Source organism: Syngnathus typhle, linkage group LG17 (genome assembly GCF_033458585.1).
Source record: "Syngnathus typhle isolate RoL2023-S1 ecotype Sweden linkage group LG17, RoL_Styp_1.0, whole genome shotgun sequence".
In the NCBI taxonomy this organism is placed as follows: domain Eukaryota; kingdom Metazoa; phylum Chordata; class Actinopteri; order Syngnathiformes; family Syngnathidae; genus Syngnathus; species Syngnathus typhle.
This window is the reverse complement of record NC_083754.1, coordinates 6,030,680-6,054,235: the sequence shown is the minus strand read 5'-3', so window position 1 is coordinate 6,054,235 and position 23,556 is coordinate 6,030,680. Positions and strand designations below refer to the sequence as shown.

Here is a 23,556-nt window from a genome sequence, read left to right as displayed (position 1 = left end):
GTATTCGACTTTTTCCTGTTTTTACCATTTACTTATTGCAGAAGAAAGTCAATGGATTATTAAAGTAAAAAGTCAAATAAGACAAAATAAATGACACGCCCTTCCAGATCTCGAAAACAAACACTCCTTTTGAACCGAAACAGATTTTCTGATCCAACCGGTTTTTATTTTGACTCCCCCAAGTATGTGCAAAAACAACAGCAGGCTAGCTCCCATAGAGCTTTTTTTTTTTTTTATGTAAAAAGGAAGATGGCGATACATACATACATATACAGTGGACAGGATGAGTGAGCTCCATACAGCTACAATGATGTCACTATTCCCTTTTTGAAATATCATACAGCAGCATCAGCAGCGCAAACCCCCGACTAATACGCACTTTTGATTCAAGTCGTGCACCAAAGTGATGATGTGTGCAAAATACAATTATAAAAAAAAATTAAAATGCGAGAAAAAATATATGTATCATACCTGTGTTAAATAATCTTTGCGGAATGTCAGATTTTAGGAAAGCATCTCGAGCTGCCGACACAGTAGTAGCGCTTTTTTTTTTTTTTTGCTTGCTTGGTAAATACATTCATCTCACATCTGACAATATTGTACATTGAGGACAGCAAGATTATTACCGTAACAATTCCGATGGATTAGGAATACACACATAATCTATTTCATAGTGCAAAAAAAGGCTTTGTAGGAATAGACTTGCGGATTAAAAGAGGAATAACCAGCCGTCCGATCATTCCACATTAGCGAGAAGGCGTTTTAAGTAAGGAAAAATAAGCTTGATATGAAACACGAGGCATTTGCAGCTTGTCCGGAAGCACACTTGAGAAACCTTCTCTATTGTCAGACATTGATTTCAAAGTATTATATACATTACAGTGTATACGATCTAATCGTCACATGCGCACAAACAGCTTGATGTTTCGTTTTTTTCTGGTGCCAAAACCATCAGTTGTTTTAAAGGAGCAAACACAGAGAAAGAAAATGGATGCCAGTTAATAGGTCGAAATTAAAAAATATTTTGTTGTACCATTTTCTCAGCCAATCAATTCCTACGCAAACCAACCAAAACCTGAAATGTCCTATTCCTTTTTTGGGAAGGGTTGCACCTTGAACACATCACATGATTTTTGCAGCTGGCAACATTTAAAGGCTTTAAACAAAGGCAATTAAAAAATAAAAATAAATCATAAAAAGCAAACAAAATAAGCTTAACCCTCTTTTGTTTAGGTAAGGCTTTCAACAATCATGAACAAACACTGGTTGATTTTTTCCTTAAGTCCTTTGAACACATTCTAAAATCAGCTTTTAAATAATACACGCACACACGGAACAAGTTGGACGCAACTCGGCGGCGACGTATGACACCGTTGCCTTTCACCTTACTAAAAAGATAATAAAAAGCGATAGCGGCGAGTAGCTAAACGACTCCAAGCCTGTTACGCAACAGTGGTGTGATGCAATGGAATCGACTGCTTGTGTCAAGTCCATGTCAACCGATGTCACACACACGCACATGCAAAGGACGGACGGGTGTTGGATGTGTGTGTGGAACAGGCGTCGGGAAGGACGGGCCTTACTTCCTCCTGCCTTCAATGCAGTGTTGGAACTGAGCAAAGCTGAGAAAGACCTGCTCCAATGAGATCTGGCTTACGCAGTAGTCCTCAATGCTGTACTTCTCTTTGGCTGCCTCCAAGGTGCCAAACACCTTCAAAAGAAGACACAGAGGGATTAAAAAAAAATCTGATCAATTTAGCTCGAGTTTCCCCGTTCACAATACCTGAGCCCAAGTTAGCGTCTTGTCCGTCAAATGATAGTGGACCATTCCCTGGTGTTCATCCTTCATTTGACTTCCTGTAAGAGAAGACAAATCATGGCTGAATCTGCCATTCAACACCACGTAAGGACAAAGTCAAATAAAATTCTGTTTGGTGAAGGTCTGACCTGGGAAGGTGCTTTCGATAAAGTCTTTAAAAAGCTTCAGGTCGCTGTCCTCCAACTCGGCCTCGACGCGCACTTTAGCCAGGAGTGTGTAGCCGCTGCCGAATTTGCTCTTCAGGTGCTGGGGGCTCCCGAGACACTTGAACTGCCCGTTGACCATCACGGCCAGTCTGGTGCACAGCGCCTCGCATTCCTCCATACTGGCGGAGGAAGCGCGTTGGGTTAAATATACGTCACCTAACACTTTGGAAATAATTCAATAAATGATAAAAACGTGTTCCCCTCACACTCACCTATGCGAAGTGATGATGATGGCCTTGCCCGATTCCCGCGTGCGCGTCACGGCGTCCCACAGCAGCCTCCTGGCGACGGGATCCATCCCGGTGGACGGCTCATCCAGGAAGATAACCGGAGGTCCGCCGATGAGAGCCGTGCCGGCGCTCAGCTTGCGCTTGTTGCCGCCGCTGCGTGTGCATAGCGACCGTTACGCCCAGCCCAAATTTAAATTGTACAGAAAAACCGACATTTTGTCAGAAAAACAGACATTTTGTCTCACCTGTAGTTGCGCACCAGTTTATCTGCGTGTGGTTCCAGCAGCAGAGACCTCAGAACGTTCTCCACGCAGCCTGACACGTACTTCTCGGGTATTCCTCGGAGCCTGGCGTACATGCTCAGGGTTTCCCTGCCCGTCATATGATCCAACACGGCGTCAAACTGAGGGCAATAACCAATCCGTTGTTGCACCTGTGAAACAAATAAGCGGTGGTTCACCACATCTGACTTTTACAACGGACAAACACCAAACGGCACTTACCTTCTTAATGTCTCTCAAGATGCTGTAACCGTCGATGTAGGCGTCGCCGGAGGTCACGGTCTCGTCGCCGGTCAGCATCTTGAAGGTGGTGGTCTTCCCGGCGCCGTTGAAGCCCAGCAGGCCAAAACACTCTCCTTTACCCACGGCCAAAGACAGGCGGTCCACGGCCAGAAGAGGCTCGCCGTTGCAGTACACCTGAAAAGAAAAGATGATTTTACATGTATATATATATACGCAGATTTACGAAACACATAATGAGACATGAGGCACACCTTGCTGAGCTCGTGCAGAATAAGGGGACTCCCGACCATGGACTCCACCATGGGCTGGCACTCAAGAACCCGCTTCCTCTCATCTGCTACATCTCGGTCCTCGGCAAGGAGCGTGGAGTCTCCTAGAAAAGATAACTGACACACAAAAGAGGATTACAGGGAACCCTCGTAAATTGGACTATGAATGAAGATCATGGTCATGATCATATCAAGGTCCTGAAAGTGAAGAAGTCAAATACCTGTTTTCGCCTCCTGCAGAGGGAGGAGAGGAGTCGTCGGAGAGAGCGGACGCACTGCAGTTCGATGACGAAGAGTAGAAGGATGAAGACGACGCCTTGTATGGTGAAGGCCAACAGGAAGCGTCCCACGCCGGGCTCGGATATGGAGAAGTAGTTGCGTTGGTACTTGATATCTAACACGAGAAAAATGTTGACATCACAAATGAAAAAAGAAATTCTCCTCTTCTCAAAATATGACTTGCAGATTGTTTATTAAGAACTTACTTAAATACTTGCAGATGGCTTCTGTGACTGGGCTGGACGTGCAAAACGAGATGAATTCGTAATTCTGATAGAACTGCGAAAAGGACATTCCCAGACAATAGTTTGGGAAGATCAGGAACACTTTGTCCAGTAGGCGGGACATGTTCTGCAGGTTCAACTCTGGACGGGAAAAGGAAACCACATTAAAAATTATAATTATGATTATATTGAGTATGAAAATGTCTGGCTTGGATCTTCCCAAACTTTCCGTTCTCTCTCACCTGGGATGGTCATGATGGTGACGGCCAGGAATGTGGCAGTGCCGGAAATCATGTTGAAGATGGTGAGGCGGGTGTAAGCGGTGGCAGCGGAGGAGAAGAGGAAGCTGAGCAGGTACATGAGCGGCACCACGGCCCAGCCGTAGAGCAGGAGCATCAGCAGCACGTCCACCAGCCGGTTGTCCAACGTGAAGGCGTCCACGCTGAAAGCCTGGAACACTCCCTGCCGAAGAAATCACCGTGATACAAAATCAAAATGCGTTCATGAGTATCCAAAGTGTGTCTTCAACATCCTGTCACTGACCAACATGAGGAGACACGGCAGGAGGAAGTTGACCAAATCCCACAGCAGCGCCGAGAACCAGAAATTGGACAGGTAGACGCCGCTGACCTTCTGCACGTGTTTGGCCTTGATGGCCGATTCGGTCACGAGAAGAAGCGCGAAGGTGCTGGACAGGGAGGCCATCCCGTACATCAAGTTGATGGCGATGATGAAGCCCGTCTTTCCCCTGAGGAAAGATGGCGACCATTAGCCAAATCGAAATTGTACAACGTGTCGTCCCGTATCGGAGTCGCATACAATGTGAGCTGGCTTTGGGCGGCCTCGGAGAGATTGCGCGGCATCGGGTAGTTTCCCGCGTGGATGGAAGCGTTGGGCCCGGCGAGGAGTCTGAATAGAGCGTTGTCCACCATCATGAGAGCCGTGGCGGGGGTGTGGTAGCCCTCGTTGTTGAAGTACGCCGTCGCCTCGGCAAAGTGCTCGCTGCTGCCGCGGAATGCGGCGCCCACCACGCAGCGCTCGTTAAAGCTGCCGCCTTCTTCCTCCGCCTGGTTCAGGATGTAATCGGTAAAGTCTGGGAGGAGAGGAGGGAAGAAACATGCTTTTAAAAAGAGGGCTGAATGATTAATCGAACCTCTTCTTCTCAACACTTACCCGTGATGTTAACGAGTTCTCCATGCTGAGCGAGGAGCTGCGATCCGAAAATGTTGGCCAAGTCGGAGGCTAAGGCGCCCGCCTCAGTCTGGAGAGCGACGGGGACCCGGGTGGGGCCGTAACGGCGCAGCTCCAGTCCCAGCTGAGGAGCGTTCTTATGGTTGGGGAGGGTGCGCGCCACCACTAAAGCCACCACGGTGAACACCAAGGGGATGAGGAATTGGGCCACCATGACTTTCCAGTTTCGCCAGCTGTACAGCGCCCTCTTCAGGAACATGGCGTAAAACTGCTGCAGGTAAAGCCTCACCTGGTAGAAAAAAAAAGCCGTCATTGAAATCCCTCCAACTTTACTTTATTTGAACTCACCCCTGTGTTCAATTTGATGTTGGAGCAGTCCTCAGAGATGAGAGTGCCGCTGTCGGTGAAGTCGGTGACGTCGGTCATGCCGCTGATGCTGCTGGCGTCGTCCGTCGTCCAGTCGTGCGAGCGTCTTTCGTGCTGGTACTGCAGGGCGGGCAGTTGGATTGCCTGGATGTCCAAACTGGAATCCACCAATTTGCCCACTCTGAACACACAATTCAGAAGTTGATGGGACTTATTTAGACTTGGTGAAGCAGCATGTGGCTCACAACCCTAGGTGTTTTTGCTCTCTCCATTTGAAGTAATTGCTAACAATTACAGGCTCGATAGATAGCGAGGCGGCTAGTGCGATACAAATAGCAAGAAAGAAAATAGACAGACTTGTGAGCTGAATCCCGGCTAACAAGGGGAGGCGCCGGATAAAGCCACAATAACAAAGTAAAAGGACCATTCCCGTTCCTATTACTTTCTCCCTCAAGGAACAAAAGAGATGGTCACGTTTGACATTTAAACCAGCATGGACAGCCACTGATCGTTTCCTGACTGGATTTGCGGATAATAAGCCCAGGGGGGGGGAACATTGGCAGTAGCACCAATTATAATTTTTCGTGTTGCTGGCCGAAGCAGCATGTTGTTGTAAATTGTTGCCATGGAGACAACGCGGGAGGCAAAATGAAGCAGTGTGAAGCCAAAATGCAGAGCAAAATGATGCCAAGTAGAAACTTTCCTCGAACAGCTGTTCATCTGTGCTCATTTGAAATGTGAACACTAGCGGAGATTTATTGAAGTCAAATATTTATCTTTCCTAATTATTGTGTGGAATCATGATCAGTGCCTTGACTTAGATGAATACCATTAAGTCATTATCACATAATAAGATAATTATGTTATTGTCGCCTTTCGCATTAATCCGAGTCAAAGAAGCTCTCAGTTTGCACAATAGACACTTCTTTTTTTCCTATAATCCCGACCTGAGAAACACCTCCTCCATTGTGGTAACGGATGCGCCGTAGCTAGCGATGCCCAATTCTTCTCTGTTCATCTCCAGCTCGGCAAACAGCAGCTCAAACCTGAGAGAAAAAAAAAAAAAAGCAAGAAATAATACAGATTAGATTGAGATACCTAAACAGGATCCGTATGACCAACCTGCTGGTGCTTTCCTTCGGGAGGATGTAAGACAGCTCGGCCCCAGCGCTGCTCTCCAGCGTGGCGTTCGGAACGTAGAGGTGAACGAGGCGGGTGATCTCCGACACGTTGCAGAGAGCTTCTTTGACGATCACCATGTGGTAGCCGGCACCTGGAAAGCGCGGTAATATGTTATTTAAGTCATTCACTGCCATTGATGGATATAGACGTCAAAGATCCATTTGAGCTGAATCCATCCATCATCTCAAGAGCTGGTCCTCACCGTATTTGTTCTTGAGGAAAAGCGGCGAGCCGCAGCACTGGAGCTCCCCACCGGCCATGATGGCGATGCGGTCGCCGAGCAGGTCGGCCTCGTCCATGAAGTGCGTGGTGAGCAGGATGGTGCGCCCGCTCTTCTCCCCCTGCAGCAGATCCCACGTGGCGCGTCGGGCTGAGGGGTCCATACCGGACGTGGGCTCGTCCAACATCACCACCTGGATTGCAGAAGATGGAATTCAAATTTGAAGAATAGCATGACGAGTGATTCCTCACCTTGGAGTCGCCGATGAGGGCAATGCCAATGGACAGTTTTCTCTTCATGCCGCCTGACAGCGTCTTGGAGCGGGCGTGGCGCTTGTCTTCAAGTTGGAGGATGCAGATTATTCTGTCCACCTCCTCTGGGATCTTCTCTTTGGAGAAGCCTTTCAGCTGAATCACACAGCACATTCATCTTCTACTTTCTCCAACAGCATAAAATATGAAGCCCATTTTTTAAAGACAGGTGCAAATACCTGGGCATAGAAAAGCAGGTGCTCCCTCACAGTCAGATTATCGAACAGAACATCGTGCTGGGGACAGAGTCCGAGACTGCGTCGGATCAGAGCCATGTCCTGACAGATGTCGTAGCCGTTGATGTAGGCCCTGCCGCTGGTTGGGGGGAACAAACCTGTGGCGGAAAATAAGAAGGGGAGTCACTAAAACATTTTTCTACAATTCATCCGGTGTCACTCTTCTGACACAAAATGGAGGTACAGCGCAATATTATTTCCGAAATGTAACATTTTGGTCACCTGTCAACATGGACAGCGTGGTGGTCTTGCCGGCACCGTTGTGTCCTAACAGCACCGTGATCTGCCCCTCAAACATGTTCAGCGTGAGATCTCGCACGGCCTTACGGGTTTTGCTGCCCACTTTGAATTCCTACCACAGAACAGGAATAAATTATTTCACTTTGAAGAGAAAAAAAAAAAAATCTAATTACTGTCTGCTGTGCTTGCCTTGGCAAGATGCTTTATCTTAACCCCGGCGACGACTCCGTTTGGCTCCTGCTCTATAAATTCTCCTTTCAGAGCCTTTTCGGCGTCCTCCTCTTCCTCCTTCTCGTTCAACAGAGCCATGCGAGGGTTGCTGCACCAGTAGGAAGGCTGCACGTGGAAAAGAAGAGCTTAGACTCAGGTGGTGGCAAATTAAAAATAATGAACAAAACTCATTATCTCGCACCCCATTCATTATGGATGAGGAAAAATCATTTACGACGTCAAGCTATCACAATATTGCTCCATACCCTGGGACTGGATGTGTTGTTTATTTTTTAATTGCAAAAGATTAATTTATGTGCTTGTTTTTTTTAGCATCCATAACTGTAATGATTTGCGCAGGCTGTTCAGTCTTGAATCAAATGTGACAAGTAGGAGTAGGTGATGTGGGCTCAAAATGAGATGCTAATTTCCGACAAAATTTGGCAATTATATTTTTTATATAATAACAGTGATTGCTGCTTGCAGGTAGCAGCAATAATGAATCTAAACTTCTAAGTTCTCCTTCAGCGCCCTCACCGCATTGTACGTACAATAAAGTGAAATGGACAAACTGTTCCCGTTAAGTTTTGGATTAAATCGGTTTGATTAGATCTTGTGCAAAAAGCTGAGGACAGCGTACCAGTATGAAGAAGTATGAAGGCAGCGGGACGCCGTACTCTCCAGGAAAAACTGCCTCCACATACCAGGCCACCAGGCCGTAGAGAACGGCGTCAAACAGCAGCAAGCCCATCACCTGAGCCATGGAAAAATCGTCGTCCACCGTCACCGAATCAAACAAGTTACTCCATTGAATGCCCGTGCCTGCGGAGAACAGGAAAAATGATTGAATAATTAAATTTGAAGAGAATAAAATTTAAAAAATGAAATAAAAATTATTCGACGACAAAACTGTATTCTTTTTTTTTTTTTTTTACCTCATCTACAAATAACTGATTTTAAAAATCAAATATGGCTCTTGAGAACAAAAATGTCTGCCGACCCACCTTTGCCTTCAAACATTCCCAAAAGTTGAGCTCCCATGGCCATGGCCACGTTGGAGATAAGGCAGGCTGAAACCTTCTGAGCATGGCTGAGTAGGTCGTAACGTGGCCACAGGAACAAATAAGGCAGATAGCTCAGGAAATATGTAAAGCCCCCTGCCGCCGCTGCCACGTTGGCTGCAAAATAAAGAAAAAGGCACAGTGAGGAGAAAAAAAAAAACCCCAAAGAAAAATGCTAAATATCTGTCTGACAATGAAAAATGTGGCAAGAAAGATATCTTTTTCAGTCGTCGCCATGGTTACCAAAAGGAATAAGCTGCTCCTAGAAAACTAAATGCCGCATTAATACATGGCCATTATAAAGTTGACTAAAAAAGGCTTTTCGTCTGAAATACATTTGTGGGATTGTTGTGTCATGCAAAAAGAATTGATCACTCTGATTAGCTAGTCAACTCTGAGAAAAGTACGCAAAAAAATAGCCTGGTACATTAAGATCAGAAAAAAAATTGTTTTTCTACTTAACTATGACTACTCCCGACTACCCACACAAAAAGACCAAACTGGACCAAGTGTGAATGCAAGATAATTAATGACGGAGCCGGATAAAAGAGCGCCGGCTTCCATTTGCGACGAAAAGAAGCTCTCAAAAGAGCTGTGACATTTGGAGTGCACTTCTAAAGTACGTTATGAGATGACGTCGTGCCGAGGCTGCTGCTCGAGCAAAAGACAACACCTGCAACAGCACATCGACGACCCTCGCAAGTCTAATTAGGAGAGTTTGTTATCAAGCATTTTAATTAGCTTGGAAACGGAGACATGAAATGCGTATCCGGGGATTGTTCAGATATATAATGTTGTGCATTTACCTGCGTTATTGCCTTCTGGGCCCAGTAAAAAAACATTTTAATATGTGAATTTGCAAAAAAGGATTTTAGTCTGTATTCACACACATTTAGCTATAAACCAACGTCCAAGTGACCTTTTGACCACCAGGTCCTCATGATACAATTTGGAATAATCCTTAAAAAAAATAACAATCCCAATCAATCACACACATCACACACCTCGTGAAAAGAAGGCACTGATCATGAAGCTGAAGTTGATGGTAGCCACGGTGAAGATCAGCAGAAAAACAAAGACCAGCGTGGGGTCACTGTAACTCAAGACGGCTCCAATTGGGCTTATCTAAAGCAATAAAGCGCATACGGTTAGTTAGTTTGCTCGAGGAGGTTATTAAATTACAATTTTAGCAAACTCACTTGAATGCAGAGGAGCAGCGTGACAAAGAAGACTGAGATGGAGAGGAACAGAAAAAACATGAGGAACCAAGCAGTCCAGTGGAGCCAGTTGCTGAGTCCCATCATCCTCATGTACTCCTGAGATCCACAAAAGAGCACAAACAAAAAAGGATTAGAATGCGAATTGAAATAAATAGATAAATAAATGGATTAAAAAAAGAAAAAGAAAATGACAGGCACCTTCAGCTTTCTCTCCTTCTCCTGCACCACGGCTCGGACGATGTTGAGGGACGTGTAGGTGAAGCTGAGCACCAGCAGCAGTGGCAGTTGGTTCTGGATGGCCAGGATGAAGACGTCGTAAATGAAGGGCGGGTACGGAAAGCGGGACAGAACCACTCTGGTCTGTCCCAGAAGCGTGTCGGCCGCCGTCCTGTTGTAGGAGCGCATGATGGCTTTGTCCACGGCGTGCTGCACGGCCAGGAAGCCCTCACGGAAATAACCTTGGAAGGGAAGAAGAGCAGATATTTACTTTCACTCTTAATGAGGCTATCTTGACTCTGGATGGAAACGGAAACTTCTTTTTTTTTTTTTTTTTGCGGCTTGAGGGAAACCATGGCAACCGAGAACAATTCAATCTTCTGAGGAGCTTCGATGCATTTTACAAACTCAAGTTGTCCTCGCCACGTCGCAAAGTCTCGAGTGCGTGTACGAACGGCGCCTGAACGCCTCGCAGATGTCACACTGCACAGAGAGGTCACACTGAACGTGCCGGATGGCGGTTTCCACGGAAACGTAGCCTTGTGCCGAGAGGCTGCGGAGATTAAGGGCGGGGCATCTGCTGGTCTGAGGATGTCAAACAGAACTGACTTTTTAAGCACCGCTAAAATTGATGGACTTATGGCTTTATTCTAATTTATTTGATTTTATTCCCCTAAAGAAAACATGCTGGGCCTTCATTTTGAAAAATCCAATTTAACTGACTTTTTAAGTATCAGCCTCATCGTAATGGAAATTAAAACTGACATTGTTTTGCTATTACACAAAATTACACCTGAAGCGTACTGAAAGTGGAAGGCGCGAGAGAGTTGATAGTTTTTACAGCTTATGGTCTTTTGGCAAACTTGTCTTCCAGACTAGATACAGTGGATATAATATAAAAAGTCTACACCCCCCTGTACAAATACCTCCTGGGGAGGAGACTAAAGTGATAAACCCCCCAGAATATTGAAGGAAAAAAAAAATCATGCATTTATATAAAATAAGGCCGTAACACAAAGTTTGGAAAAAGTGCTCCACTTTTATAGAGGCTTTCCCGCAGGAACGATTAAGAGTTAGTGTTCCTCAGGCACGAGATTCATCAGCAACACATGGCCGCTTTATTTCCAAACCAGCACTGGCACCATCTTGGATTGAAAATAAAGAGGCACGTTAAAAGAAAGGCTCTTACCAGGTGTTCCCCCATGCCTGTCGTATTGTTCTCTCGGGCCGGGTAGCTGAAAAAGCGGGTAGAGGCTGAGCGTGTGCCAGTCCAAGTCGCTGTTGGGGTCTAGCTCCGATTTCTCTTTGGGTGGGGCGTTGCGAGGGGTGAAGGTGAATCGCAGGTGGTAGCTGACCTGCAGACATGAGGGAATAATAAAAAGTTCAAGAAAGGATTTCAGACAAAAGATAACGCTTGTTTTTTTTTGTCGATTTTTAATATAGGGTGGCACTTATACCCGAAGGGGCAAAGGCTCGTCATTGTGACAGCAGTGCTTCTCGAAAACCACGGCGGCCAGGAGTTTTCCAGACTCGGGGTCATTCCTCACAAAGTCCTCAAAGTGCTTCTCCGTCTCAAAGCCACGAACTGGGGAAAGATGACGTGATTATTATTTCTTTTTTATTATCAAACCAGTCTTATCAAACGCTGACCCGCCGCGCATGAGTCATATAAAAGCATCGGCTGCTTTCTTTTTCTATTTGGTCATATTTCCGTTCCAGAAGTTACAAAAGATTGCACTTATCACGGACACATGCAGGTATTGAGAGTGCGGTGGGGTTTGACACGCATGCCCAGGAGGTTAAATCTGGGTCAGACCCAGCGAGTAAACACACACACACACACACACACACACACACACACACACACATACACAGCAGGACAACAAAGAACGAGCAGCTGCATCGGTTCAAATGTGCTCGCTCTGCTTCAGCCTGAGACGAATACTAAAAGGTTCTTTTGCTGGACTATTTGACGAAATGGTTCAGTGCAATGAGGCTGAACATTTTCAGGAAATTGACGGTGCATTGTTTACAATGTAATATTTATTTATTTTTTAGTGTACACATAAAGTGTGTTCTAAAGGTCACAAAACACTGCCTTTTTTGATGACCATAAAGCTCCTCTACAATGTATATGATTTTTTTTTTTTTGCGTACACATAAAGTGTGTTCTAAAGGTCACGATACACTTCCTTTTTTGATGACCATAAAGCTCCTCTAACTGATGCTAAAAATCATGTTTGGAGAAAAACAAGTCTTAGTACAAATCAATTCATCCATAGATTCAAACAGTCATGATGAGACAAATTTGCAATTGATTTTAAATATTAGGATTAGTTTTGGAAAAGTCTATAATCAGAAGTGAGATTACACAATGTCTCATTTCGCAATAAACGGTGAAAAAAAAAAACAGCCAAAAAAAAACAACATGCAGACATTTCAAAACCATGACTGTGACATTTTAAATATCAGTGGGCGTTTCAGCCACTGAACACAAAAGCAACCGAGTTGGCTTTTTGTTGTTCTTGTGCGCACGTACTGATTGTCGGCTCTGGGAACAAAAAGGCAGATTTAATTATTCATTAGAGAGAGTTTGCAGGGTGTACAGGACGACACGCTTCACACTGTGTCTTATTGTCAGCTGGCTTGCATATGAGGCAAGTCCCACTGCTGAGCAAAGGTTGCAGGCATCTTTCTTTGTGTAAAAATTGGGAGGAGGGCGTGGCGCGTTTACACTCTTGACCCGGAGGAACTAGTTCTCTCGGTTTTGAATAAGAATAGTGTCTTTGGCCCTGCTACTATAATTAAATTTTAGGTGGTGCTTGGTGTAAAAGGTTTATATAGAAAATGAATGGAGACACCAAACCCACCTGAGGCGATGGCGAGGTTGTGTCGCACATCCTCTGCCACTTGCCGCACGACGCTGGAGTTGGCCGGCACGTAGGCCAACTGCAAGTGCCTCAAGAAGTTTTGAGGCAAAGCGCCGACGGCGAAGCTCTCGTAAACGGTGGCATTGGGGAAGTCCTTGAAGGGAACCTTCTGGCGCAGTACAATGAGGATGCCGGAGAACAGCAAGGGCAAGATGATTTCCACCAGGGTTACCAAGATTTGACGTTTCTGTTGGGGGTAGGGGGGTAATCGAGATCACGGGTTATTGGTCATGACTTGTCGGTCATGGGTTTGACATAATGAGAGGAAGTACATTGCCGCATTCAAGTCTTCAGAGGAAGTGGGAATGATCGCAATATTTGCTTATTACTTTCCTTTCTTTGTTTGTGGAAAGTCTTCTTTTTCTGGAGCTCTAAAATGTCAAAGGGGATCTTTGAGAAATATAAATGAAAAGATGGATCTGTGCATCCTTCCAAAACACTTCCTAATGAATGGTAATTAATAGCATCATGGCTTGAAATGACTTGAAAGTAGAAGTAATTGGATTCTTGTGATGACTGATTGGAACACACAATGACGCAAAAGGAATTCAGTCACGTGACCACATTTCATTTAATGTCTTTTTTTCTACCTCTAGGACTCATAGAAAGCATGCATTGCATAATTTTCACATCCAATAACTTGAGTCTATATTTACATTAGAGACAATATGACAGCTACACCGACATCTCCCTCTACTTCACCTTATTGCAAATCTCAGTAAACAGCACGCTTGCAGAACAGAACACACTTTTGTTTTAGTCATGCAGGTGACTAATTTAGCCTGCAAAGTGAGCCAGGGTCAGGCATGCATTGCTGAGATTGGCAGTGTTGTCCCAAAGTGAAGCCACAGGGGTTCAAAGATAACATTTGATGGAGCAACAACAACTTATCGAAATATGTGTCGCATTGTGCAAACTTCAACTGAGATTTGCAAGACGCTATTCAGAAAGGCACAAAGCCTGACCTGCCAATCGTTGATGCTCGTCACCTTTTGGAATTATTTCCAAATCGTTCAGCTTTGGTTTAAGTGGAGCCAGGTTTTGATGTTTTTTTTTGTAATATTAAGGTTTCTGATTTGTCACCAAACATAAGATCACCGAATCCTGTTGTCATCAACTGAACAAAGTTGCTCTCAGCCTCTTTGTAGCCTCCCTGTCCACTTGTCCATTATTAATAACACATTATCTCAGTTTTTGTTTTTAATTATCATCTAGGTCTTGCACATCCATATAAAACTTGTAAAATACGATATGATCAGCAGCAGGCAGGTCCGAGTCGACTTAATTTACAGCTTCTGTGACCTAAAAACACGGACAGATTCTTTCTCACAATCGTCACTTGCACCAAATGGCTCCACCTTGCTCCAACTTACCTGGTGAAGGTAGTTTTTCCAGACCAAGAGTCCAAATTGCCGCACGATAGCCATTTTCAACAGTCAGGCTAGTGGCGTGGAAAAAGAAAGTGAAGAGAAAGCGAAGTTTAATAATATAAAACGTGCGGAACGACACACAAACACGAGATTAATTAGACAGTTTCAACAAGCCACAAAGTAATCAGTCCAGTGACTAACAATTTACCTTAATTATCTCGTTTAATTTCAACACGATCCCGGAATCATGGTCCTAATACTGTTTGTATCTTTACCAGTATTTTAAGAAATAAAAATTCCTCAAGACACCAAGGTTTCCTTGTTGCTACAAGCCACGCCTTCGTAGACCCTGATTGGTCCAAAATAAAATATAACTTTTTGACAAATAAAATTTAGCTTCATTATTGCTTTGATGTTAACGCAATCCCTAATAACTTTAGTATAATAACCATATATTGTTTGCAAAATGATATCTGCTTTGTTTTTTTGAATCTGAATAAATAAACAGAAACGCCTTAAAACGGGAATGGTTTCCTTGTTGGCATTCTGTCCTCCCTGATTGGCCCAGTGGAGATATAACGCCCTGTGATTGGGTAACAAACCTGCTCGTCAATCCCAAATGCTTCCTGATGAATGTAAAACGATGGAATTGAAGGTTAAGAAATTAACCGAATTAAATACCTCTCGCGGATATGTCTCCTATTTTGCATTTAAAAACACTATCCTGAATCAATTTTTTGGCGTGTTGAAAAAGTCAACAAATTACCTCAGTATCGTTGTTTGGCAGGTTAACTTCCCAGGCTTGCCGTCCCAATTCTGCCTCGTCGACTTAATTTAATAGGAATAAAAACATCCCCGTGTGATTTCTTCTTCTTTCTTATCTACGGTCCTCTTCTACTAACATAAGAAATGGCATTGCTCCAACAATGGCTTTCGCCCTTCGAGCCTACCAGCCAGCTAGCGAGGCGATGACGGCGCACTAGCTCCGGCGGTGGTGAGCTCGCGCATACATCACGAAATTACAGCGGAATAGTCAACAAAAAACATCACGTGACCCACTGTGGATTCGCCGGTGTCACATGACTTCAGCGTTCCAGCCTAGAGTACGGATTGGCTGTTTGTGACGTCACCGACAAATCCATCACTATAATTGCAAAACATCAATTCACTACATAACCACTGGTGTGCGAAGGACATCTTTCTAAATTAACAACCATTTCATTTCATTATCAACTGTCATTTAGAATGCAATAGGTTCAATGAACAAGTTTCACAATCCATGATTTATTTGAAAAAAAAAACCCACATTCAAAAACATCACAAGTGTGTACTGTATGGTAGAAAAATACTACCTAACGTGTGAACGAACAGATTTGTTTCAAGCACATTTTCAAGTAGTAGTAGCACATTTGTTCTTCACATACTGTGCACAAAAGTACAGTACATTTCAGAAGACACAGGTGAGAACCAGTCCAACAACTGATGTTATTCATATTGATATCATAATAATATGAATGTTCAGTCAACTACCATATCAAAAAAATGAATTTCTGAACCTGTCCGATCTATTTTCCACGACAACGCAGCCATGTGAAATTATGTTAAACCGGAGTATCAAATGATAATCCACTTGCATTCAGTCTGGAATGTTATAAAAATAAACATAAAATAAAAAACTAAATGCCAGACTTAATTATCACGAGAGGCTGCTTGGGGCAAAAATAAAAAAATAAATAACACTTTGAATGTGGAGCCCTCGGCAGTGTCTTTTTAGTGTGCTGCACTGATGACTGAAGAGCACATGTTGAGATTCACATTTTTTTTTTAAACTAAAATAACAACAGTACCTTTGGCTCACAGCTTGTTCAGCGGCTTGGCAAATACAAGATGCTCTTGTAAGGACAGTGCATTTGAAAAACCGACAAAACCCAAAATAACCAAAGTTAGGGTCTCCTCACAGTTTACAACTATCCACTGTGGTTATTGTGGAATAAAAAAAATACAGAAACAGGTCCTGAGGTACGTCGGTAGTTTCATAAAAGACAACTAGAGGTTTAAAATGTTTTTTCTTCCTGTAAACAAAAATGAAACGTACTGCGTGATCATCAGTGCTGCCAAGATTTTACATTTAGCGTCGTTAGTGATGGGGGGAAAAAACAACAACCTAAGATTAAGCTCTCAATGGTTCAGAGAAGGCGGCCCACTCACTTGCCGCAATACTTATTCATTTTATATTTACGGCCGATGAAGGTTTTTTCTTTTTTACTTAGATATTTACTGCAATTATGACTTCATTCCATCTACATCAAGTTGCGACCGTTGCACAAAATATTTTGTGGTGAGTGTTTTTTTTACATTCTAATATTAGATTTAATATTAAATCTATTAATTTTATATTAATGTGCAATGAGCTTCTTTTTATGGGTTTTTCCTTTTTACCAACGTATCCAATAATATATCTATCATAATAATGAGAGTTCCTCACTCTGCATTTCTCACCCAGAATAAGATCTGTTCTTAATGCCTTTGGTCCAAATTGGGATAGTTTCTTCCGTTCTATTAAAAGCCATTTTTACATACACTATTCTCGAATCGTGACATTTCACGATAAACCTAAAATGCATTTACGTGCATCCTGAAACAGTCGCTGTCTACAGAATCCGGAAGCCCACATTGGCTGAATACTGCTCATCTTCCGCCTCTTCCTCTTTTTCATCTTCCCTCTCCACCTCACCTCCACTGTGCGCCGCAGAGTTCTTCCGCTTCACTTGTTTGCTGGAGTGGCCCCGGGGCCTTTGCATGGGGACCAAAAGGCGAAAGCCCGGCTGGGAATGAGCCGAGGCGGCCTGGTTGGGGTAAGCGGCAAAAGTTTTGAACGAGCACGGGACAAGAGAAGAGGAAGAGGGGGAGCGCGACAAAGACGTCGAGCTGGCACTCGGCACCGACGAGTAGCCCGAACTCTGAAGGTCCTTGGAAAAGAAAAGGCTACGTGGTTCTTTGGGAAGGCGGGCCTGGTCGCTTTCGTCCTCTTCGTCGCTGGACAGCGCTCTGCAATTCTCTTGACTGGTGTCTGGGATGGCGTCCATATCGATGGGTATCATGGAAACTGTTAACAAGAGAAAGACGTCATAGGATTTAAACAGTGAACAGAACAGATTCATCACGAGCCGGGGGGTCGCGTTTCCACACTCACAATCTCCATCTTTCTCCCACTCGCTCTCCTCGTGGTCACCCTCGTAGCCAGAGGAGGTCGTGTCCAGACTCCAGTCCAGGATGTCGCCCAGCAAACTCTGCTCCTGATTGGACAGCTCTGCGGTGGGCGTGGTCACTCGGCTGCCTCGGTCGGTCTGCGTGCCAGCGTCGCGGCTCCTTGGGAGAAGATGAGAGGTTGGAGTGAGTCATTGGATTGTCTCACAGATGGATCCAACAAACAAACCCCTTCTGGACTAAACAGTTCACGTCTGTTGTGAGGTGGAAACTTGTAGGATGCAAGCTAAATGAGCACAGCCAGAAGGAGTCATTTTGTGACTCATTAAGTTTTTTTGTTTAGTTTTGTCTTTGTGTGCGTGAAGAGGGGAAAAAAAAGAAAAGAAAATTATGCATTACTTTTTACTGGTACTGGTAGGTGAGGCAAGGAAGACGTGGATTTCTGCTGTTGGGCCAGTGGGACTGGGAGGCTCCAACTGAGGTTCCACTTCAGGAATCTCAAGGATATGACACAGCTCCTTGTAATCCATCACCTTGGAAAGCAAAAAAAAAAAAAAGAGGTTTATAAATAGCAATCATTTTGGAGACAGAAGAGACCATAAAGGTGCCTGTACCTTCTCCCTGCTGATGTGCTGGTAGAGGTCATCTTCGAAGCGCTGCTTCACACCAGTCAGAGACACGTGTCTGTAGTCTGTCGGAGCATCTTGATTGAAGCTGGAGAAGAAGAAAAAAAGGAGGCCCACGTTTCAACTCCACATTTTAACTTTTGAGCCCTATTCATTCGACATCCATCTACAATAATTGTGCTACGTCTTGCCTAGAATAGGCGCTTTTACCAGAGATGTAATCAAACCACTTTTTAAACACAAAATAAAAATCCATCAAGGTGGCTAGTTTCCTCGGCAACGACGCAAATTATAGGTTGTAGTGAAACCAGTGAATAGCAGCTCTAATAAGCGGGATTCAACACGTGTGTGAAGCGGGGCTGCGCAATCGTGGTCGATTGTGCTCGTCGACAGCGTCTTACCACTTGACATAAAGCAGCACGGCGAGCTGAGTGAGGTCTTGCTTGGAGAAGCCGGTGTAATCCACCAACTGACTGGGCCACACGGGAGCTGCGTTTGTCAAAAATAAAACCAATCAATCATCGGATTCAAACGACGGCTCTCGGCCCGGGCGGCTGCTCTTTACCGTAGTGATGCAGCGCTCTTGTGAGCAGCAGCACGGCGCAGGCCATCTTGGCGGACCTCGCCGTCAGGGCCGTGTGGAGCAAGGACAGCTCGCAGATGTAGCTGAAGAGGTGAGCGGTCCGTCTCCCTGTGGGGAGGAGGGACAGTAGCACCTCGCCGTAGTCCAGCAGTGTAGGGCTCTGAGGTGGACCACACGGAATAAGACACAGTCCATCCTTTACAGACTTGCAAACCACTTTATTAGGTACACCTGTGTGTCTGTGTTGGGCCGAGCCATGGACTCAGTGTTTGATAAACCAATTGAGAAGTCGACTGAAGACTGCCAGACTATCTTTACAATAAAAGCCTGCATTGGGTCTCATTAAAACAACAGGCAGTAAAATGGTTAGATTGTTTTTATTTGGACAAAAACATTCTTTTTTGTAGTTAGACTCACCCTAATTTTCCCCTCCAGCACAGAGACGACCTCTCCCATCATTCGGACCAGGTCCTCATACTTGTAGGTGTTGTCCGTGAGCCACACCGCTTCTCTTATGGTAAGAATATCCTTACTGATATAGCTACAAAAAGGAAAAAAAAAATCTCACTACATTATAAAAACTAAAAGAAAATCCACCTACGCAGTAACCTGAAAACGATTATTCTTACCGTGTACAAACCACCATGCAGGCAATCCCCAGCAGCTGAAGGCGAACCCTGGGGACGGAGCGCAGCGCCAAATAGCGGTCCACGCAGCCGACGGTCACGTGCAGCATCAGGCTGGAAAAGTCCTTCATGGTGGTCACCTCCACCAGCCAGTCCACCAGAATATACCTGCAGAGAGACAAAAAAGGGGGAGGACTGAGGAGCCAGCGGCAGGATAGCGTTACCGCCGAGGAGTTGCGCTTACCTCATGGTGTCCTTAATGCCCCGTCTTAAGATAGCGTCACTGCTCTGCTGTTCGGCCTTCTGGGAGGTGTTAAAAAGTTGAGACACCAAGTCCGCGCAGGCTTTAGCCTCCAAGCCCAGTGGATTGCCACTGCTGCACACTTTGGCCAAGGAGAGCTGCGTGGACAGAGGCAAACTGTTAGACGCGTGACATTGAAAGTTAAGTGCGTCACGTGTATTGGACACACACTAACCTGCGCCTCCCAGCATCCTTTTGCAGCGCAATCCCGGAGGGTTCGAATGCACTGGAGGTACCTGCCGGGATCTGACATCTGCAAGTCGCAAAAAGTTTCATGTTTAGTTCACTGGGGGAGCGAGAGGGAGGACATATGAAATATGCTTAAAAATATTCAAAATGGTTCCACCAGTCACAGGTAAGCTACCGCAACAAAACTTGAGCCTATAACTTTTCCAGTTGATTTGTTTTGTTTTGAATCAAAATTTAACAACCTCTCAAATCTTGAAAATGTTTACATTTTTCTCAGGTATGTTCAGTGCCAGCATAGCGGAAATATTGAACTTACAGCATCTTTGCGGTTGTGCTCCCACACAAGAAAGGAGCTCTGCAAACAACCTGAACGTGAAGACTCTTCCAACATGGATATGGCTTCAGCATGTTTGTCATCCTCCTAGACAAAGGTAGGAGAAGCAGTGAGTATCACTCCAAAAAATTTTAACTCTTCATCACGGATCCTCGTCTAATTAAAAGTGCTTTGTTATGTAAAAGACTCTACGCTGACCTTGCCCGGATCGAGACTGACCTGGGTGAGACTCACCTCAAATAGCTGCAAGATTCTCGCCAAGCAGTGCAACAAGTGACCCTTCTTTTCCTAGGAAATCAAAGATGGGAAAAAATTAGCAACACATTGTGAGCTTTTGAACTGTCAAATATAAACAACAACAAAAAAACATGCAGACGACCCACCTTGTTGTCACACTCAGCCTTGAGGTGCTCAAAGACGACCGCCTTGCAGCAGCTGCCGGTGGGCGACCACGGCGGCCTGATAAACAGCCAGCTGAACGGGTCGGCGGCAGGGGAACGCAGGCTCTCGGCCAGGCTGAAGAAGTGCGACGCTTTACGCCCGCACACGTCGGCGCGACCCTCGTCGCTCAGCAGCGCTATTTTGCGGGGAAGGTTGAGCTTGAGTTGAGGCCCATTCGGCCAGATGATTTCAGTTGAAGTGCAAACTATCATTCTTGGAATTTTTTTTAGTGTGACAGGTTTCTTTCAAGGATAATTGAGTCCAGAATGGGAAAATGAATTTTCAAATTGACTCTAATGAAACCTCTCCTCGCATATGTTTGAAAAATTCTGCAGTAGATGAGGAGAAATACATTTTACTTACGTCCTTCGTTGTACAAGTAAGCGATCCCTAACTTGATGGCAGCTTCAAAATTCCCTTTTTCAGCAGCTCTGTGAAACAAATATTTAAGAAAAATAAAAGCATGAAGAAACATACTGATTGATATATATTTTTTTTCTTTTTTCTTTTTACCTTTCAAATAACCACAAATTTTTAGGGGATGGCCAAGAGTCTCTGAAGCTGGTTTGAGCCCAAACACTGGCGTGGTTGTCAACAATGTCACAAAGCTGAGAGTGAACCTGCAACCGAGAGCGCTCCATTTAGTCAACACAGCACCTAAAGATAAAGACGCTCAAGCCGAACAAATGCAGTGGGGGGCACGGCGAAGCGTGTGCTTGTGAAAAGCGGTGTAGACTTGTCAATTGTGTGTCGATGTTACTAATGATGAAAATGGTGACTCACAGCCCTGACAGACGGCAGGTCTTCAGCAGGGAGGCACTGGAACACACAGAGAAGGACCTCCTTGGGTAGACTCAACAAAGTGATGGTTGGCGTGCGCAGGCGGACCCTCTTTCGAACCGGGACGGAGTAGCATTTTGGGCAATGGCAGTGGACTGAGGACAAAGTGGAAAGTCAGAACATGTATTGGGTTTTTATTTTAAAACAGTCTGTCACAGACTAGGAAAACACATTAAAAATTCAGATTCACAAATATTGTACATATTATTGCACTCTGTCTTAATGTCAGTTTCTGCATATTCATGTCTGCATCATGTCATTTTATCATGCTAAAAATTTGCATGGGAAGAAGTCGGCATTTTCTCGCCTTGACGTACCCCCCCCCCCCCATTCAAAAGTAGATTTAACAATTAGTATTAAATCTGTGTCAACTCATTAAACCACCAACTTATATTTAATACTGAAAATAACATTTACAAAAATATGGAAAGAAAACATCCTTTACTGACTAGAGTGGATTCGGAACGCGCTGGTGAGCTCAACAAGTCAACCCAAGTGAGCGCTCAAATTTCCCTCCTGCGGCGCAAGTGGGGTAAACTTTAAAAATACGCTAAAATTTCACGAAATTCAACATTCGCAGTATACTTTTAGATAATTTAAAAACGTAATAGTCATGTTTCACATAAATACTGAGGCTAATAGCGAGTTAATATTCACTATTTAGCCTGTATGTAGAGCTAGCCATGCTAACTCGGTAATAAGTATTGCAATAGTAATATTCAAATGTATTAGTTGCAACATTTGCATCAATAAGTGATTAATTAAGAGGAAAACAAAAAGACTTACCACCGGCTTTCATTGCAATTGTACTCAATGTACAGTATTTTGAATCTTCCCACCGGCGACCTATGTAGCAGCGATTTAAACTCAAGTGTTAGATACAACGAAACACGTGCAAATTTAAAACTATCTTTATAGGGAAGCTTGTCTTCAAATGACTCCCTCGCTTTTCCAAGTTGGAGCAACACAAACTACTAATGTTTGAAATTGCTGGCCGAATTCAAATCCAACCATAAGTCCCGACTTGCTCGGCACGCCCCGAAGCTCTCTCAGCACCGCCCGCGTCGACTGTTTAAACACTACATTTGATCTGATTGGTTGTGCTGAAGTCCGCCAGCATTGGCTGGAGTCACCCAAGGCCGCTCTTATTGGCCGGAGTTTTATAAACATCAGAACACCGCGACGCAATTGGATAAAATGGTTGCAATTCGAAGTACGCGCTCGCCAACGAGGGCATGGCATTGGTTGACCTGATTATTAAGAACACCCATTGAGGATCGTATAGAGGATTATGGGATATGTAGTTGTGTACAATAACGAACAATTTAAAGGTACGGCGTTTAAAGAGACAGACACAATCACCAGAGGGATAAAGTAAATCTTTAACTTTTTTTTAAACTACTCTATTGAAAAAATCGTGTTCAAACAAGACATTGTACAAGATGATCGTACCCAAAAGAAAGAAAAAGAAATAACTGTAGCCGCAATATTAAATTCTCACAAGAGTATCAAGCCATAACTCCTATGGACCTTAATTATGTGTTTTTTCAGATTAGACTTTTTCAATGACCTGGTGGATTTTAACATTAAAAAAAAATACAAAGGGAAATCTCCCCGAACCGTGTTGTTTTGTGATCCAATTGTTTTGTAACTCAATGACCTCAGCTGGAGCAGAGGCTGTGACATTCGTAACGTGGCTGTTTCCATGGAAACTCCAATCCAGTACACTCAATAAAACACAAAGTGACCAGTAAAAGGCTCAGGGGATACGGAAGGTTTAACCACAGTTTAAAACAATTACTACCAGAGAATAGAAACATTTACTGTAATTGATTTATGAACAATATATCTTTCTAAATTGTGTAAAATCAAAGATGGTTGACTGCCAAGTGGACGGAAAGCGGCGGAGATGGACAGGCGGATGAGATGCTCCCACATCTTGTTTCCTGTCATCAGTGCTGAGCCTTGCAAAGCAAGCAACCACTTCCACCACATGTGCTCCATGGCCCCGTTAGCCTCAACACCCACTTTGTTCAAACATAAACGTCACGCACATTCGCACTCACACGCAGCTGTTTTCCAGCGAAATCTTCCCGGCGGCATAA

The 23,556-nt window shown here is 44.4% G+C and overlaps 2 protein-coding genes across 3 annotated transcripts; both read right to left on the bottom strand.

The window, feature by feature from the left end:
- Positions 1-140: 140 nt before the first annotated feature.
- On the bottom strand, positions 141-15,338 carry abca3b (ATP-binding cassette, sub-family A (ABC1), member 3b). Of its 2 annotated transcripts, none has more exons than XM_061302520.1 (31): positions 15,071-15,338; positions 14,308-14,375; positions 12,875-13,121; positions 11,462-11,589; positions 11,194-11,359; positions 9,987-10,246; positions 9,768-9,884; positions 9,573-9,693; positions 8,512-8,685; positions 8,148-8,329; positions 7,487-7,633; positions 7,280-7,409; positions 7,001-7,155; positions 6,762-6,917; positions 6,493-6,703; positions 6,231-6,381; positions 6,056-6,154; positions 5,091-5,289; positions 4,725-5,031; positions 4,371-4,644; positions 4,095-4,299; positions 3,794-4,013; positions 3,534-3,692; positions 3,270-3,442; positions 3,031-3,165; positions 2,759-2,953; positions 2,501-2,688; positions 2,238-2,408; positions 1,948-2,144; positions 1,784-1,857; positions 141-1,711 (listed from the first exon to the last, which is right to left on the bottom strand). In XM_061302520.1, the coding sequence occupies exons 2-31, from the start codon at positions 14,359-14,361 to the stop codon at positions 1,580-1,582; spliced, it is 5,127 nt and encodes a 1,708-aa protein (XP_061158504.1). In that variant the 5' UTR covers positions 14,362-14,375; positions 15,071-15,338; the 3' UTR covers positions 141-1,579. The 2 variants fall into 2 exon arrangements, with proteins under 2 accessions (XP_061158504.1, XP_061158505.1); XM_061302521.1 differs by lacking the exon at positions 15,071-15,338 and adding an exon at positions 14,513-14,664.
- A 231-nt stretch (positions 15,339-15,569) lies between these two features.
- ccnf (cyclin F) lies at positions 15,570-23,463 on the bottom strand. The gene is made up of 17 exons (XM_061302584.1): positions 22,238-23,463; positions 21,395-21,546; positions 21,125-21,231; positions 20,975-21,042; positions 20,554-20,747; positions 20,405-20,458; positions 20,153-20,257; positions 19,823-19,900; positions 19,591-19,745; positions 19,350-19,514; positions 19,138-19,261; positions 18,703-18,880; positions 18,539-18,626; positions 18,126-18,225; positions 17,911-18,044; positions 17,498-17,673; positions 15,570-17,410 (listed from the first exon to the last, which is right to left on the bottom strand). Exons 1-17 carry the CDS (start codon positions 22,248-22,250, stop codon positions 16,956-16,958), a joined length of 2,346 nt encoding a protein of 781 aa, XP_061158568.1. The 5' UTR covers positions 22,251-23,463; the 3' UTR covers positions 15,570-16,955.
- Positions 23,464-23,556: the final 93 nt, after the last annotated feature.

Bases quoted from the DNA above. Each gene is read 5' to 3' on its own strand.
- abca3b (XM_061302520.1), bottom strand. From the start codon at position 14,361: ATGGCTATCGTGCGGCAATTTGGACTCTTGGTCTGGAAAAACTACCTT. The intron at 7,410-7,486 runs GCAAGCACAGCA...GTTCTGTGGTAG, and splicing joins AGATAAAGCATCTTGCCAAG to GAATTCAAAGTGGGCAGCAA. The intron at 4,014-4,094 runs GTCAGTGACAGG...TTTCTTCGGCAG, and splicing joins TGCCGTGTCTCCTCATGTTG to GGAGTGTTCCAGGCTTTCAG.
- ccnf (XM_061302584.1), bottom strand. The intron at 20,748-20,974 runs GTAAGTAAAATG...CCCGCAAAATAG, and splicing joins TTACTTGTACAACGAAGGAC to CGCTGCTGAGCGACGAGGGT. The intron at 18,226-18,538 runs GTAAGACGCTGT...CTTCTTCTCCAG, and splicing joins GTGCTGCTTTATGTCAAGTG to CTTCAATCAAGATGCTCCGA.